General features: G+C 38.8%; 3 protein-coding genes across 3 annotated transcripts; all 3 read right to left on the minus strand.

The window, feature by feature from the left end:
• Nucleotides 1-550: 550 nt before the first annotated feature.
• On the minus strand, nt 551-1,471 carry LOC310663419 (olfactory receptor 13H1-like; the record flags this gene model as incomplete). Its single annotated transcript, XM_083411240.1, has 1 exon — nt 551-1,471. One exon carries the CDS (start codon nt 1,469-1,471, stop codon nt 551-553), a length of 921 nt encoding a protein of 306 aa, XP_083267366.1.
• Nucleotides 1,472-7,049: 5,578 nt separating this feature from the next.
• LOC310662539 (olfactory receptor 13H1-like) lies at nt 7,050-7,979 on the minus strand (the record flags this gene model as incomplete). Its single annotated transcript, XM_083409475.1, has 1 exon — nt 7,050-7,979. One exon carries the CDS (start codon nt 7,977-7,979, stop codon nt 7,050-7,052), a length of 930 nt encoding a protein of 309 aa, XP_083265601.1.
• Nucleotides 7,980-14,374: 6,395 nt separating this feature from the next.
• On the minus strand, nt 14,375-15,298 carry LOC310663418 (olfactory receptor 13H1-like; the record flags this gene model as incomplete). Its single annotated transcript, XM_083411239.1, has 1 exon — nt 14,375-15,298. The coding sequence occupies one exon, from the start codon at nt 15,296-15,298 to the stop codon at nt 14,375-14,377; it is 924 nt and encodes a 307-aa protein (XP_083267365.1).
• Nucleotides 15,299-18,058: the final 2,760 nt, after the last annotated feature.

The following is an 18,058-nucleotide window of genomic DNA, read 5'->3' on the forward strand; positions in this document are numbered from 1 at the left end:
TGAGTACACTGAGTAAAGCATAGTTGAAAACCACTCATTTAAAATAAAGGGGAGGAGGGCTGCAATAGATGCTAGAATATCAATCCACATCAATATTAAATAAAAAGTTGAAAGAACAAAAAAATATATATCTGTCCATATATCATGCTCTGGTGAGGGAATTTCAGAGATGTGGCTTCACAATTAAAAATGCCCTTGGTGGTAACTCAGAATTCTAAAACTTCAGAAAAAGATTATTATTATTATTTTTTAAAAGGAGGGAGTAAAAGGGGAAAATAAAAAATAAAAGATGAAAAGACTTTTGATTCTCTGTATTCACTGAAATGGATATCAAACTATTTAATTTTTATAAACCAATATTTTTATCTTCATATCCAGTTACTACAAGTTCATCTTCTCTTTTATGCAAAATGTTCATAAGAAGTTTCTAACCCTAAAAAAGAATATAATGATTTTTTCCTGATTAAACATGATAAGTTTGTTATCTCAGCTAATTCCAATAATTTTATCAACCATTTCTCAATAAGAGGGACTATATCTTTCCATAACTTTACCTTACAATAAGTCTTCTTAAGGCTCCTTTTACTTCTTGATTTCTGAGTGTGTAGATGAGTGGGTTTAACATAGGAGTCACAGTTCCATAGAAGAGAGAAATTGCCTTATCCAGTTCATTTGTGGTTTTAGTTTGGGGTCGGATATATGAGAATATAGCAGTGCCATAGAAAATGGTTACCACAGTCAAATGGGAGGCACATGTGGAAAAAGCCTTTAGTCTCCCACCTGATGAATGGATTCTCAGAACTGCCACAATAATGCGTAAATATGAGAAAAGGATAAAGGCAAAAGGAACAAGCAATGAGAGGGATCCAGAGAAGAACATAAGCAGTTGGCTCACGGAGGTATCTGAGCAAATAAGCTTCATAACAGCTATGAGTTCACATGTGAAATGATTGATCACATTTCTCCCACAAAAGCGAGCTGGCATGGCATAAATGGGAATAACCCCTAAAAAAAGGCCACTTGACCATGTCCCAGCTGCTAACTGAATGCACAATCTCTTGTTCATGATTAACATGTAATGTAGTGGGCTGGAAATGGCTATAAGCCTGTCATAAGCCATAACAGCCAACAGGAAGCATTCGGTCGTTCCTAACCAGACACCACTGCTGGCTTGCAAGGAACACATTGCAAAGGACATGGTAGGTTTGTCCACCAGGAGATTTGCAATGGCCTGTGGGATGGAAGTTGTTGAATATCCAATGTCAAGGAAGGACAGATTACCAAGGAAAAAGTACATGGGGTTGTGGAGTCGAGGATCAGCAATGGTGCCCAAAATAATAAGAACATTTCCTGCAATGGTTATGGAGTAGACAACTGTCAGAAAAGCTATTAATCCCATCCTTGTCTTTGGTCGACCAGAATAGCCGATGAGGACAAATTCAGTCACTGCAGTCTCATTTTCCTCTTCCATATCCTGAATCAAGTATTATCTTCAAAGACACTGAGAATGGGATTTTCTAAAGAAAGGAAATAACCAACTTGCTAGTCAATGGTATTCAGGTATTTCAGTCATTAACATAATGTAAAATGCTAAAGATTCACATGCAGTTATTTTTAAAATCTTACAAATGTTTCTTTGAGCGAAAATCTTACCATGTTTCTTTGATTGAAAGCCATGCAGGCACTCTTGTAACTTGCTTACATTTTATCCTCTTTAACTGAGAAATGGTTTAGTTATAAAAGAAAGAAGTTTATATAAATGCATTGCGAACTATGGAAATCCCCTATCGATCTGCCATTTCTTCTTCTGTATCTTGTTGGTTTAATTTCATCATCAAATGGCTGGCTGATCACGCATAATCTTGGCACACATTGGGGTCTGACCTCTTAATAGTATAGCATACATCTCCCACAGACCATCTGAAATACCGGTACGTGTTGTAGAAAAGCTGCATTAATAATTCAGAAATTATGGCCACACAGAAGTTTTCCAGCAAGATGAGGAAGTTTTCCCAATATCATTTGAAAAGATAAAAATGTTGCCTAAGTACAGTGAAATTATGGAACTGATCCTGAATGAGTGCTATTTTTAAGTAATGAATATAAGAATTTGTTTATGGATGCATTGGGAAGAGGCACTAAAAATGAGGGGCAACTTTTGATCCTTCTGGTGAATGCAGCAAGGATCACACAGTCCAATTTAATAATTAAATATTGTACTTTGAATTTATGCAGAAGTCTCCATATTGTCTTAATTCAATTGGACTAATTTGAGACAGTTAATGTTAACTTACTTAAATTCTTTTAACTCAGGATTCAAGTTACACTTTTGTGATTTCCCCTGCCACTGAAGCAATACACTGTTCAGGGAACCTCCCTGACCCTCCAAAAGAGCTGCAGAAGGATGATGGAAAACTGTTCTTCTGCAAACCTCCATAACATTATAATTATACTGCTGCTTCCAATTTAAGTCCCACTAACATCAGAGTTCACAGGGACTTGTGAAGTTAAGTTCATATAGGATTGCATCCAACACCATATCTAATCATAAGTAAAGACATACTGAATTCATTCACATAAAGTGTTCATTCACATAAAGTTTCGTAAAGTGATCAAACAAATATGATTTGTGGGACTGCATTTTGTGTGTGCTTACAATGGATGCCCAAACCAATAAATGCGGATGAATTGATTGCTGTTTGCTCATTTGAATTTTTGTTTTTATTTTTGTTTAATCTTCCCAATCAATTTACAAGCTGAATACATCTTTCAAGTTCATTTTCTCTTTTAAAAAGAGACGACTGCTCATTCAATATACCGTAATTTTCGCTCCATAGGGTACACCGGACCATAGGGCGCACCTCGTTTTTAGAGGGGGAAATCAAGAAGAAAAAATCTTATTTCCCCCCCAGCACCAAAGAGCAGCGTACAGGCTGCGAGCAACCTCTCCCTGCCGGAGGGGTTGTGCACGGCTATGGCACAAGCCAAGACACTGTTTTGGCTTCCTCTTTAGCCCCGCGCAACCTCTCCCTGGCACAAGCCAAGACAGCGAGCAGAGAAGAGGAGACCCTTCTGTTCCTCCTCCGGCTTCCAGGCAGGTGCGTGGCTGAAAGGGCGCTGGAGTGAAGCTGGAGGAGGAACAGAAGGAGACCTAGGAGGAACAGAAGGGACCTTGCGCTGCGCTCCAAAGGCTTCAGGTTCCTTTGGCTGAAGGCAGGAGAGTCTTGCTCTCCCGGCTTCAGCTAAAGGCACCCGAAGCCTTTGGAGCACAGCGCAAGGAGCCTGCATTCGCTCCATAGGATGCACACACATTTCCCCTTAATTTTTGGAGGGGAAAAAGTGAGTCCTATAGAGCAAAAAATACGGTATATAGAAATATACATTTAAAATAGACAGTGAATACCTTCAAATGCCTTTGACCCTCAAAGCATTTTGGGTGTCCTCCATCAGCATTTGTTATTAAACTGAGAGTTGACATTTTTAACTACTGGTCTTCACCTGGTGCATCATGATCCACTCAGGGTTCACAGCCAGACCCAAGATGGCCCTCCAGAGCAGTCTTTCAGATATGGAAGGTGAAAAAATAAATAAATAAGAAGCAGGTTGAAAAATTAATATTTGAGGTAAAGGTGGATCCTTAATCTGAAAAGGTTTTATAGCATTATGGGTACACAGGAAAAAGGGTTGTATTAATAGAGTATCAATTTCTGATCCTTGGAAAGTTCCAAATGTTCCCAGTAGAGAGAAGGGCATTGCAGAAGGCAGTAGATATATGTTCTTGGAAAGAAAAGCCTTTATCTCAGTTTTTTTCCCTTAGTTAGTTTACATTCTTATTCTGCATTCCCTTGGGTACATAGTCCCAGGAGCCTCATTGATTCAGCAGCCTCAAGAACACTCATGCAATACAGAGTTTCATCTATACCTGTTCATATTGCAAAGAAAAATAAAGAAATCTAGTGTGTTATATGTGGGGGTGGTCCATAACACAGCAGTAGAGTACATTGTACACGAAATATTTCCCAACACCCAGTGGCGTAGCGTGGGTTGTCAGCACCCGGGGCAAGGCAAGTAATTTGCACCCCCTAACCCGTGGATTTGCGCCCCCTAACCTGTGGATTTGCGCCCCCTAACCCTAACCCCCAGATGTTGCGCCCGGTGCGGCCGGCCCCCCCTGCACCCCCCACGCTACGCCACTGCCAACACCTCCAGGTAGGGTTGCAAATTTCCCTGCCTGAAATCCTGGAAATCTGCTACCAGTCAAGGAAGGCAATGCCGAACCACATGGATCAGTGGTCTGAGCTTGTATAAGGTGACTTTCAATGTTCCTGTGTTTCACAGCAGTTCCAAACTCATCCCCCTCACTGTTTCATTTCATGATGAGCTGATTTCCAAATTCCCTTTATTTACATACATTTCCTTAGAATTTGAATAGGTTGGCCACTGAATCACATGGATGGAGATACTTCTACCTAAAAATGTTTACCTTTGACAAGTCAACTGGATTTGTAAGAATCTTTTATTAGCAATATGATCAGAACAGGTCCAGTAAAGCATTGCTCCCTTTTTAAATATACATTTACTGTGGCACCTTTCTGCTTCCCACAAGTCTTCTTAATGCTCCTTTTACTTCCCGATTTCTGAGTGTGTAGATGACGGGCTTTATCATAGCTTGGAATCTGTTATGTTGGCTCTAGGGGTCAATTTTATTTGTCTCATTCACTATTCAATGCAATTTACATAATTTTTTAAACTTCATTTATGTATGTTACAAATTTGCATAAATAACATACTTTATTTCCACAGCATTTATTGTCAATGCAAAGGGCGGGGGGGGGGGGGACACCACACAAATTAAACAGCAGGGGATGTCATACATTACATGTCCATTGCACAGTGTCATTAAATAACAACAGTTATTACCGATTTCTAGTCACTGGGTTGATTGATTTTTGTTCTGGACACAGGATGAATATGGGAATATCAGCCATTTCCACATCTTCAACATCCCTAGTAGGCTCCACTGTGATTTAGGACACTTACAGTCCAGGATTCTAAACTGTGTGGAGAGCAGAGTAATCTCCCCAAAGTATTTCAGCTCCCAGTTCATGAAATGATATATAGTTGCGTGTGTAGGTCCCCAAGCCACCCCTCAAAATAATTCACAAAACACACGTAATTTAAATTTAAGGTTTTTGGGCACTATTTTGGCCACAACTTTATTAAAATGCAAAATCTGTGAGTGGTTGCTTAGACATTGGTTATGACTGTCTGTCCCCCCGCTTGGGACAGAACTGACATTCCGAACTCCATCGGAAGCCAGTGAAGGGAAAGACAATGTTGGGGATCAGTTGAGCTGAGCGACAGCCCTCACCGCTCACCCAACCAGCTCCCCAAGGCTTGCCGGCCCTGGTCCCATTTCAGGGATTGGGCAAAATCATTGGAGGGGTAGGCACAGCCTATCCTGACCCCTCCACCACCAGCTTTTTATAACCAATGCCTAACCGCAACCTTACAAGTTGTGACGAATTGCTAAGTAGTAGGCAAAAACCAAGTGGCACCAGCCAATCAGCCAAATGGTAAAATTCCTACTAGGCCCCTGCCCCAAGGCAGATGACCCCATGACAGGCAAAGCAAAGTCAACCAGAACACAGGGCGGGCGGGCGGGCGATCTGATGCACTCTGCTAAAGAGAAAGCAAAAGCCAGAGTGCCCCAATATTTAAAGACTATGGTCCCACCCACCAATTTGCTACAAGCAATTTGCCCCAGCAACCTAGTCAGCCAATCATTGCACCAGGCAATAACCATTAACCTCCCTGGCAACAGAGGGCTGGTCTGGCAGCCCACACCGCAACCCGTGCTCTCATTTTAGGGAGAACACGCTTTGCGTGATTAGAATTCAATGAAGGAACAGGGCAGATGGACTTTCCCCCACTCTCCTTCTTGCAAAAATCTAATCACATAGACATGGACCTCTGAAGAATGCTACTGAGTAACCATATTCTAATTCCAAGCTCTTTTACAAGTTTCAATTACTTCTCCATGAGTTAAAATGGAAGGATTGGGAAATAAGAAGGGGGAGAAGCATGAAAAACAAGCAGCTGACCAACTGAGATATGAGATTTAGAAGTGCAAGAGCCTCAGAAGTATGGTGCCCATAAATATTAGACTTCATTGACTGACATAGAACCAGCCATAGCAAGAAGGCATGTCCTTGAGTCCTGTACCATCTGTTTCTGATTCTTACATTCATATTGAATATATAACACAGGAAAATAAAGGAAAGAAAGAAGCATACTGGTCATAAATGTTTATGATCTCTGACTGCTTTGAGCTATGCCCTAGAAAAGCACCCTGGTTATTTGAGCAACACATTTGACAAATGAAATTACAGGTTTTCTAGAAACTGTGCTCTGAAAGGTGAAAAATATTAGCTACAAGAGAAGGAGAGTTCATGAGGAAAAAAGTACATAAGGTTGTGAAGCGAAGAGTTAGTACTCACAACCAACATTATAAGTCCACTTCTAATTAATTTACAGTTCCATTGTGTGCATGCTTATTCAATTAGTAGTAAGGCCCACTATGCTCAGTGGGTCCTACTGCAAGTGAAATGGAACTACAATTACCATGTTTCTTTGAGGGAAGCAATGTGCTTTTAATATATGGTATGGTTGTGACCTCAATCACTGCATTACTGGAACAACTTTTGCAAGTCCCAACCTCACCTTCCCCTGTGCACCCCAGAAACTTGCTTAGTATCATCCCCAATCCTTCAGAATCAACTGGGAGGAGTGTGGAGAAAGCATGGGGTGAGAAGAAAGGAAAATTCAATCGCACTTGTAGAGATCATTGCACAACATAAGCTTAATTCTACATCTGCAGTAGATTTAACTAGGGGGTAGAAAATAATAGAATATAGTGGTGCCATTGATTTTTTTTTTTTTATCACAATCAAGTAGAACATACCAGTGGATAATGGCTTGTTCAAAAGTAGCAGCACCTATGAGAACTTAATTCTGTTCACTATATCTCTATGCTCATTTTTTAATTATTATTTCTCTTTTCTTCCCACAAGTCTTTTTAATGCTCCTTTTACTTCCTGATTCCTGAGTGTATATATGAGTGGATTTAACATGGGAGTCACAATTCCATAGAAGGCAGAAATTATCTTGTCTAATTCATGGGTACTTTTAGTTTGTGGTCGGAGATACGAGAATATAGCAGTGCCATAGAAGATTGTTACTACTGTCAAGTGGGATGCGCATGTGGAGAAAGCCTTCAGTCTCCCACCTGATGAATGAATTCTCAGAATTGCCACAACAATACGCAAATATGAGAAAATGATAAAGGCAAAGGGGGCAAGCAAGGTAAAAACGCCAGATAAGAACATCACCAGTTGGTTCATGGAAGTATCTGAGCAAACCAACTTCAAAACTGCTTTGAGTTCACATGTCAAATGGTCAATCACATTTTGTTTACAAAAGCGAGCTGGCATGGTATAAATCGGGATTACCCCCAAGAATATGCCACTTGTCCATGTCCCAGCTGCTAACTGAATACAAAACTTCCTGCTCATTATTAGTGTGTAATGTAGTGGACTGGAAATGGCTATATACCGATCATAAGCCATGATGGCCAAAAGGAAGCATTCAGTCACACCCAAGCCAACACTAATGCTCATTTGCAAGTAACACATTGTATAGGACATGGTGGGCTTATCTACCAGAAGGTTTGCAATGGACTGTGGGACTGAAGATGTTGAATATACAATGTCAAGGAGGGAAAGGTTACTGAGGAAAAAGTACATGGGGTTGTGCAGTCGAGGATCACCTGCAATCACCAAGATGATGAGGCCATATCCCACCACTGTTATAGAATACACAACAGTTATGAAAACGAGTAATCCTATCCTTGTCTTTGGTCTACCAGAATAGCCGATAAGGACAAACTCAGTCACTGTCGTCTCATTTTCCTCTTCCATATCCTGATTTCAGTATTATCTGTAAAGACATAGAGAAAGGAATTAATCTAAATCAAGGCCACGGTCAAATTACAAAAATGTTATGCAAGTAAGCCTTTCAGTCAGAGGGGAGGATGACTTTTTCTCATGCATTATTTATTTTATTTAATCAGAAAGTTAGCGTGAAAATATTACCATATTTTTCGCTCTATAAGACGCACCAGACCACAAGACACACCTAGTTTTTGGAGGAGGAAAACAAGAAAAAAAATATTCTGAACCTCAGAAGCCAGAACAGCAAGAGGGAACACTGCGCAGTGAAAGCAGCAATCCCTTTTGCTGTTCTGGCTTCTGGGATAGCTGCACAGCCTGCATTCGCTCCATAAGACGCACACACATTTCCCCTTACTTTTTAGCAGGGAAAAGGTGAGTCTTATAGAGCAAAAAATACGGTACTTCTCTTCAAGTATGATAGGAAAAATAATTCACATTGTATAATTATTTGCATGCATTCTTTTTATTCAAGTGAGTGTAGGAGATTATTGATTAAATTATGAAAAACAATACTTTGAAAGCAATAAAATGTAATCCAAAATGTATTTGTTTAGGGCTTTTAAAATTTATAAATGTGTTATATAAAAAACAAAAACAAAAATGCATTTTTGGTAAACGAAAAACGAAAAAACTTACTCAAATTTATAGACAAGATTAATAAAGATGTAAATATATTTAAAATAAAATTATTATAAAGTATTAATTATTTACCTTTTCTTAAGAAAATAAATAAATGAATGTTGCTTAGCTATGATTTTATTATTCCATTAATTTACAAAAAGAACCATTTTCCAGAAAACTTTTTATCTTTATTTATGAAACAGCTTTGGTTGTTGGGGCACCTTGGAAACATAGCTTTTTGTTGCAGGTTCGGAATATAAATTATACTAAATCATTAAGTGATTCAAAGCACAAACCCTGGGCATATCTACTTAGAAGTAAACTCCATTCAGTTTGGCTGGAGCTACTCTAAGGTGAATGGATATAGGATTGCAGTCTATGTTGAAACATTTGCATGGTGATGAAACAACTGAACTAAAACTCACCTTACAAACAATATATCTTTCTCCACCTATGTTAAATGAGATACATCCAAATGACATTAATAATAATGTTGGAGATGTGAATATGTTAGGACAGCTTTAATGCATATTTGATAGTTATGCCCACTTGTTTTGGAAATATGTTTTACATGATTTTTTAAAAAATCATCTAGAGCTGTTAAGAATTTTATTCATGATAACTTAAGTTTGTATTGCTGTGCATTGGAAAACCTCACATTCCACTTTAGGAATAACTGAAAAACACTTCAATGTCATTTGTGAAGCTGGTATAATATTCAATATAGCATTTCAGTTGAAAGACTGTTTTATCAGGGCAGACGTGAATTTTATAAAGTATAAAATAGCAGCATTGAAACATGCTTATTTTTTGTCATTTAGTTTTGAATACCTTCAAGAAAAACCTTTAAAACTCTGCTGAGAATCTCTCTCACTCTCTGGACACCTGTCACTGCAAAATAAACACACACATCCCTACTGGATCTCTCTCAGAAATATTAACTCAAGTATTTCACTTTATATACCATAGAAACTGCAATATGTGAATTGCCTAAAAGCAAATCTAGATCCAAGCGATTTTGCTTCATCTGATTGCAGTTTGAATACTCACAGTTTGTCAAAATAGAGCACAACATCTTTCAGCTGGATAAATTTGGCAAGAGAAATAAAGAATGAAATGAAAACACAACAATACCTTTAAATGCTTTTGCCCTTTAAGGCTCTGTGGATGTCCTGTGTCTGCATTTGTTATTAAATCAAGAAGCAGCATTCTTTAAATTACCTGGGAATTGCATCCAATCAGCATGTGGAACAATGAGGAAAATCTAAAGATGTTTGAATAGCAACTAGGAAAACTAATTCAACTTAATATTTTATGAGATTTCAAAATAAGAAGAAGAAGAAGAAGAAAATTAAGTAAAACTAGATACCGTATAAGAGGATGAATTTTGCATCTCTTTCATGATGGCATCATAATTGAAAATGTGTGGAATTGTCCTTGTGCAGCCCCACAATAAATACTTGCATTAATAAAGTCTCCTTTTGTGTTCCACAGAACAAAAATCCAACTATTTTGTTGTTGTTGTTGTTCTTATGCATCCATATAACACCAAAAAAAAAAAAAAAAAAGCCCAATAGGACTTCGTTTGACTTTGTTCCTTAGTTGCTTGCTATTTTTAATGAATACTCTCCCTCTTCACTCTGATTGGTGCATAATCCCAGGGGAATGAATCAGCATTCTCAAGAATATTCTTAAACAATACAAACTTTCACGCCACTCTGCAGGAATATGGACCTACATAATGCTTAATCTGAAGGAAAACTTGTGTTGGTCAGGTCTTGCTGGTGAGCCTCCCATAGTCTCTTTGGGAAACAAGATGTTGGATTAAATGGGCTTTTTCCTGTCCCAGCTAAAAACTCCTTGTGTTCTTCTTTGCTGTGTATAGGGTAATTAGAGTCCAAATGAACACACTGAAAAGGAGCTTCTAATATCCATGCATTCACAATATTGTTTGTTTAAGAGCCTTAATTCCTGAATGTACACAGAAGTATAGAATCATAGAATTATAGAGTTGAAAGCAAGCCAGAAGTTCATCTAGTCCAATCCTCTGTGATGCAGGAATCTCAAATAAAGCATCCATGACAAATGGCTTTAAAAACATCCATGGAAGGAGAGTCAACATCCTCACAAAGGAGGCCATAGGATGGTCTATGGATAATCGCCAGCTTCATTTTTGCCTTTATTTATTTGAAGATCTTCACAGAACAGGGGTAGTAATCAAACTCATTAAAGTGTTGCATTAATATCTATTGAGGCATAGTGGGTCACTTTTAGAATTTATACTGGGGTGACATGGATCCTAGCATTCACCACCATCTAATTGCAGTCATTTAAGAAAAAGTGCACAACTGTGTTTTCTGGTTCCATCACCTCTGTCTCTTCCCTGTTGCTCACTCTCACTAAATTGCATGTTGGAAGGGCTGGTCTGAACAGTAATAGCAGGCAAGCACCTTCATAGTCTTGTTTTTGGCACCTCTTGAAAAAGTCTTTTTTTCTTTGTTTCCACAAGCCTCCCCAGGCATGTCATTGCAACATGCCATTTTATTGTGAAAGATTGTTTTTTAAAACAATCAGGAAGGCTGATCGATCGCCAAATGGCTGATATATTGCAACATAGCAAACAGTCTGCTTAATAATTATGAAGAATAACTCAATAATGTGGAAGGTACTGTATTTTTAAATATCAAAAGGAAGGTTTGGACAACAGCTTGGACTGGAAGGATTAATGATTTGGGAGTTGCCGCGACATTAAACTTCAGAGAGTTGGATAACAGCCCAGATTGGAATGGAGCCAGTTGAAGCTGCGCTAGCAAAAAGACAGTTGGAAAAGTATATTACACAAATAAAGCTATACTCGGCGGACGAAAGGATATATGAATTCTGACATGATAGAGAATCGCAGAGCCAGAGACAAGGAGTTAGAGTGTTATAATTGAGATGTGGAAATATGGAAACAACAACGAAAGGCAGGATTGAGATTTGGAATTATGCTTCAAGGTCCAGACTATGAGAAGCCTGAAAAAGTAATACTTACAATTTGTAAGATAATTTGACCTTTTTATTTTAGTTTTTTTCTTTTTATTGGATTATGATTTGATATGTTAATTGGATGTTTTTACTGGGAAATTAATAAAAATGATTTAACAAATAAAAGCACAATAAAACATCAAACGTTAAAATTAAATTAAAAAATCCCTTCCAGTAGCACCTTAGAGACCAACTAAGATTGTTATTGGTATGAGCTTTTGTGTACATTCACACTTCTTCAGATACATCTGAAGAATTCATAATTTGAAGCAGTGTACATGTACACGAAAGCTCATACCAATAACAAACTTAGTTGGTCTCTAAGGTGCTACTGGAAGGGATTTTTTTTTATTTTGTTTCGACTACAGCAGACCAACATGGCTACCTACCTGTAATCAAACATCAAAAACTTCCCTAAAAAGGGCTGCCTTCAGATGTATTTTAAAAGTAAGATAGTTGTGTATTTCCTTGATATCTGATTGCAGGGCTTTCCACAGGCTGGGCACCACTACCAAAAGGCCCCCTGCATGATTTCCTGTAACCTCACTTCTCGCAGGGAGGGAACCGCCAGAAGGCTCTCAGAGCTGGATCTCAGTGTCTGGGCTGTACGATGGGGGTGGAGACGCTCCTTCAGGTATACTGAACCAAGGCCATTTGGGGCTTTAAAAGTCAGTGTCAACACTTTTGAATTGTGCTCAGAAACGTACTGGGAGCCAATATAAGTCTTTCAGAACTTATCAAGTTAGTGGCTGTATACCCTCTGTGCTAACTTTATGCGAACCATCAAGCCACTCGATATATCTTGGACGGTTTCACCCAAGGTTTGAGGATCCCAGTGATAGGTGAGCACAGTTGCCATGAGGCTTCCAACCAGAGTTTATTCTTGGAGCACCCTGACATTGCTGCAGAAAGAGAGAGAGCCACAGAGAGGATTTCTGACCCCTGCCTGGACCCACCCCTAGGGGATTTTCAGGTGCATACTTTGGGCATCATACCCAAAAAGGCTCTGGGCAAGTTAATTCACAATCTGTCATATCCTAGGCAGGGGGCGGGTGTGTCTGTGAATGATGTGATCCCACATAAATTATGCTCAGTGTGGTATGTCTTTTTGTATCACAATGAAGTTGATCAGATCCTGCCACACCTTTGGCAAAATGTGACACTGAATCTGCTTTCTGCCTGCTCTCCTGTACAGCCAGGTGATTTCTGACTGCTGGGTTTTGAATTGAATCACTACTGGTATATTGATAAAGCCATGCCCATGGGCAGTGCCATTTAAAAAAAAATAGAAAAAGAGGTGCCGGAACTCAGCATGAACACCTTCCTTGTTCTCCTAGAAAGCGTGTTCTCTTTAAAGGAGAGCACGTGTTGCGGATGGGGCCGAGCAAAGCACCCCATGGTTGCCAGGCAGGATAGATTGAAGGGGCTTGGATCGGATTGGTGGTTGGTGTTACTGGGGTAATTTGATGTTGCCAATTTAGGGGTGGGAACAGAGGTTATTTAAACAAGGCTCACAGCATGTTCCTTCTCTTTCGCTGTGGGCACCGGATCACCCGCCTGCCCTCCCTTGATTGGGCTTGTGCTTTGACCTTGCTATGCCTGTCCGCATTGGTGCGGGGGCCTGGTAGGAATTTTTCCTTTTGGCTGATTAGTGTGTGCCAATTGGTTTTTGCCTACTGCGTAGCAAGTCGTCACAACTTGTAAGGTTGGCGGTTAGGCATTGGTTAAATTGGTTGGTGGAGGGGTATGGATTGGCTGTGCCTGCCCCTCCAATGCTGCTGCTGCACGGGAATTCCATTAAAGGAATTCAGGGGCTTACCATCCTCTAGTCCAAACCCCTGGAATCGGGTGCGGGCCGCGTAAGCTCCTGGGAGCATGCGGGGAGAAGCTGAGGGTCTGTGTCGCAGCTCCAGTTATCCCTGATCTTGTTCCTCCACACTGGCTCTCACTGGAATCCGGGAGTCAGTGCTGCTCCCCAAGGCGGGGGGGGGGGGGGGACAGCTAGTCATAACCAATGCCTAAGCAACCACTCACAATTTGCATTTTAATAAAGTTGTGGCCAAAATTATGCCAAAAACCTTAAACAAAAATTATGTGTGATGTGTGAGTTATTGAGGTAGGGGTGTTTTGGGGACCTCAGCACACAATGGCAATGGTACCCACCTGAGAGGTGCTGGAACTGGGGTCCGGTGAGTTCCAGCTGAAAAAAAGCTCTGCCTATGGGCTGCTTAATTCAGGTTCTGTAAGTGCTTTTGCACAGATAAAATTGGCTGGAAGAAATGCTTTCCCCATGAGGATATCCTCATGGGTAAAGCATTTTTCTCATCACTATGTATTGGAATGCATTTTTCTTTTTAAAGTCCTCATAGGTTCATATTATGCATTCTCCCCAGAGCTTAATTTGCTGTAGAGAATTTGTTCATTATTTGAATATATTCTGCTCTCAGGATATATCAGATTAAATCCTTGTAGTAGGATAGCACACAGATCTGATTTATAGAACCACTGGATTGAGTAATTGAGTATATACAGTGGATATGTTATATAAATGAAACCTTTTTGTTTCTATTTCTATTATTATCAATATTATTCACTCTGTTTAGAATAATATTAATGCAGCTCCATTACCCCCTCCCTTTCACCCAAAGAAAACCGAAAATATAAGTGTCATGACAGTTTAAAATAATGTGTAAACACACTAGATTCAATCAACACTATGACTGCAGTTTCTTCTCCACCAGCCTTTTAAGTGCTCCTAACACATCCTGGTTTCTCAGTGTATAGATTAAAGGGTTTAACATGGGTATCAGTGCTGCGTTAAAGATATAAATAATTTTGTCACTAGCCTGTTTGTCTGTAGACTGAGGTTTGATGTATAGTGCTATAGCATTTCCAAAGAACACCAGCACCACAGCTAGGTGAGATCCACAAGTAGAGAAAGCTTTCAGTCTGCTTCCAGATGAATGGATTCTCAAAATGGCCACAAGGATACGTGCATACGAAAAGAGGATGAAACAGAAGGGGAAAAGGACTGTGCAGGTGCTGGTGAAGTACATTGACAGTTGTCCCACAGCCATGTTAGAACAAATTAATTTCATGATGGCTGTGAGCTCACATGCAAAATGATCCACCTCATTATGTCCACAGAAGTGGGCAGGGTTTGCAAGACAGGGAACAATAGCAAGTAAGAAGGCCATTGTCCATGATACAATAGCCAAAACAATGCAAACTTTCCAATTCATGATAAGCATATAACGGAGTGGATTGGAGATAGCAACATACCGGTCATAAGCCATGACTGCCAACAAGAAACATTCTGTTGATCCAAGGTATATACCAGTGTACATCTGAGTGTAACATTTAGCAAAAGACATGATGGGTCTGTCCACCAAACAGTTGGCAATAGATTGTGGAACTGAAGATGTACAAAGACAGATATCAATGATGGACAGATTACAAAGGAAGAAGTACATTGGATTATGGAGCCGAGGATCAGCTATGACTACAAACAGAATGAGTCCATTTCCAATTATGTTTCCCAAGTAGATGATGGTCATTAAAGCCGCCAATCCTATCTTTGTTTTGGGATGTCCAGAAAATCCAATGAGGACGAATTCAGTTATTTCAGACTCATTCATTTATACGTTCTGCAGAAAGATTTTTTGGGGTGATCAAGGAAGATATTAAAGATATTCAATATCTGAGAAAGCTAGATGATTAGCCATATATAACTTATATATAAATCTAATTTATATGAATATTGCGAACCAAGATACTGATACCATTAAATTGCATCAACAATTTTTAGGATATGAACTATATAACTGATAGCTAAATAGATAATCAAGAGGGGGGGGTTGGGGGGATTGGGTTGTTGTTGTTTTTTATTTTGATTATGTATTTTGTGGCTTTATATTTTGATTTTATTCTGCGAACCACCCTGTGAACCACCCTGAGACCTCTGGGTATAGGGCATAATAATAATAATAATAATAATAATAATAATAATAATAATAATACCATGCAACACATAACTGATATACAAAAAAACCAGTGATATTGTGGGGAAAGAGACTTGGGGGAGGGGAGTACATGTACTTCATAACCAGTTTGTCCAATATGCTAGCTGAGTAGATCCATTTAATGAAACCTCACATGCTACATGTTATGTATCACTGTGTCCAAATTAATTTACTGAATCAGCAAAGCTTGAAACAGTAGGAAATATGAAGTGCATGAGACAATACAAGGGCACAGCTACCAACTGCAAGTTGATGTACATGAGGCATGCATTGCAATGCAAACATATTATTTCATGATGATCATATAATATATGGGCCTGGAGATTGCAGCATACACCTGGTTAATGGCATGATAGGTCTGTCCACTAAACAGCAATAGCTTATGAGAATGAAGTGGTGGTAAAACAGTGTCAACCATGGAAAAATGAAAAATGTGCATTCAACTTAGCAACTACGTAAGACCATGAGTCCATTTATAATTATTGTCACGAAGGAGGTTAAGATCTGAAAATTCATGAAGCCCATTCTGGCTTTGATTCCAAAGCAATACAGTTAATTTAATATATCCAATATCCAATGAAACACAAATATTTCTGTAAAATTCTCCTAATTCCAAATTTAGAATTGTTCAATAGAAAGGAAACCAATTCAGTTACATATGGCTCCTGGTTTTGTACTGGGATTTATTAGAAAAAATTACAAATTAAAATATGACTCTAACAATAGCAGTACAATAGATCTGCCAAACTAAACTGAAAAACCCAAAGATGAATAAATATCATCCGACCTTCTGATTGGCAAGCCCTAGGCTCTGTGGTTTAGACCACAGTGCCACCCACGTCCCTTTGGTAGACCAAATACACAAAACACTATTCAGCCAAAATGATTGATACCAATAGGCATGTATGTTATCTGCATATACCTAATGTCACAATATCTGATAATTTAGGAAGGAGGGCTGCAGCTCAATGGAAGAGCATCTGCTTTGTGTGAAGATGGTTCCTTATTCAATCTCTGGCATCTTCAAATAGGGACAAAAACGCTCCCTGTCTGAAACCCTAAAGAGTCACTGTCGGTCAGCTTAGAAGATAATGAGCTAAATGGCCTAATAGTGTGACTCAGTATAAGGTAACTATGCTATGCTATCTAATTATAATTTACATGTGAAATGGGGTTTTTAAAGCTATTTTCTCTTGTTATGTTATCTTCCATTTTATCTAGAACTATGTGATGGTTTCTACACTTTCAAATGCACACTAATAAAAAACAAAACAACGTTTTCATTTAAGGCACATTTTAAAATTCCCCAGCATGTTTCTAAAACATTTTTAACAGTTGCAAGAGGAAAGGGGAAAAACTGTTTTCAGTTGGCTGGAAGCATCCCAGATTATTATTTCATTGATTTTCATCCCTTTCAGATGAAGGTTAAAAATGGGTAAGGCTTTGTCAAAGTTAAATCTTTAAACATTCCAGGGATTTCAATTGGACTGATGCATTGTGACACTTTTAATGAAACTTTATAGAACAGAGGTATATTATTTTCATAATTATTATTAAATTTATATATTGTTCTTCATCCAAGGATCACAGAGTTGTTTACAATACAAATCGAAACAGTGGAACCCAAATAATCAGGTCAATTAAAAAAGAGCTTACCTTTTAAAAAATCTCTTCAAATGAGGGTGAAAAATCTACTCAGAAGTGACAGTATGCTTTTTTAAACATCAGCTCTTTGTGGTAGATTTCTCCCCACAATTTTGGTAAGATAATGCAAGACTGAGAAGAAGATGTTTGAAGCTATAGTGGCATTTTTTGCAAATTAAAAACGTAATATACAGTTCTGGATCTAGTGTATTACTAACAACACATGTTCAGAATCCATGTTACTGATTCCTTTTGACTCACTATGTTCATCAAATTAAAAAGAAAGGAAAGCAATAAAGGTCTGAAAGCTGGCTATAGCACTTTTACTTTCTTAATTATTTTTCTTACATTATCCAGGTCTTCAGTAATTATCCTTATATAAGTAGCATAAGTTTAATTCCTAAACAACAGGTATGTGTATTTGTGTGTGTGCATTGTTACATCCAGCTAAAGATACACAGTGCTATATTAGTTCTTGAATTCTGATTTGCCCTTCCGCATTCCCATATGATACAATCCCCACTGACTACTTTGTTTGAGAGCATTGAAAATAGATCTACAACTATCCAGCTTATAAATCTGAAGTTATCATCAGAAAACTAGGTTTCACAACGAACCTGTAGACCTCAACAACTTGAGCAAAATTAATCCCACTGAACTTACTTGAACACACTCAAGGGTTATTCGGATCCCCTCCTGCATCCACTGAGTCTGGTCTTAAAAAAGTGTAGG

Source organism: Podarcis tiliguerta, assembly GCF_965153285.1.
Source record: "Podarcis tiliguerta genome assembly, chromosome: 13".
NCBI lineage: Eukaryota > Metazoa > Chordata > Lepidosauria > Squamata > Lacertidae > Podarcis > Podarcis tiliguerta.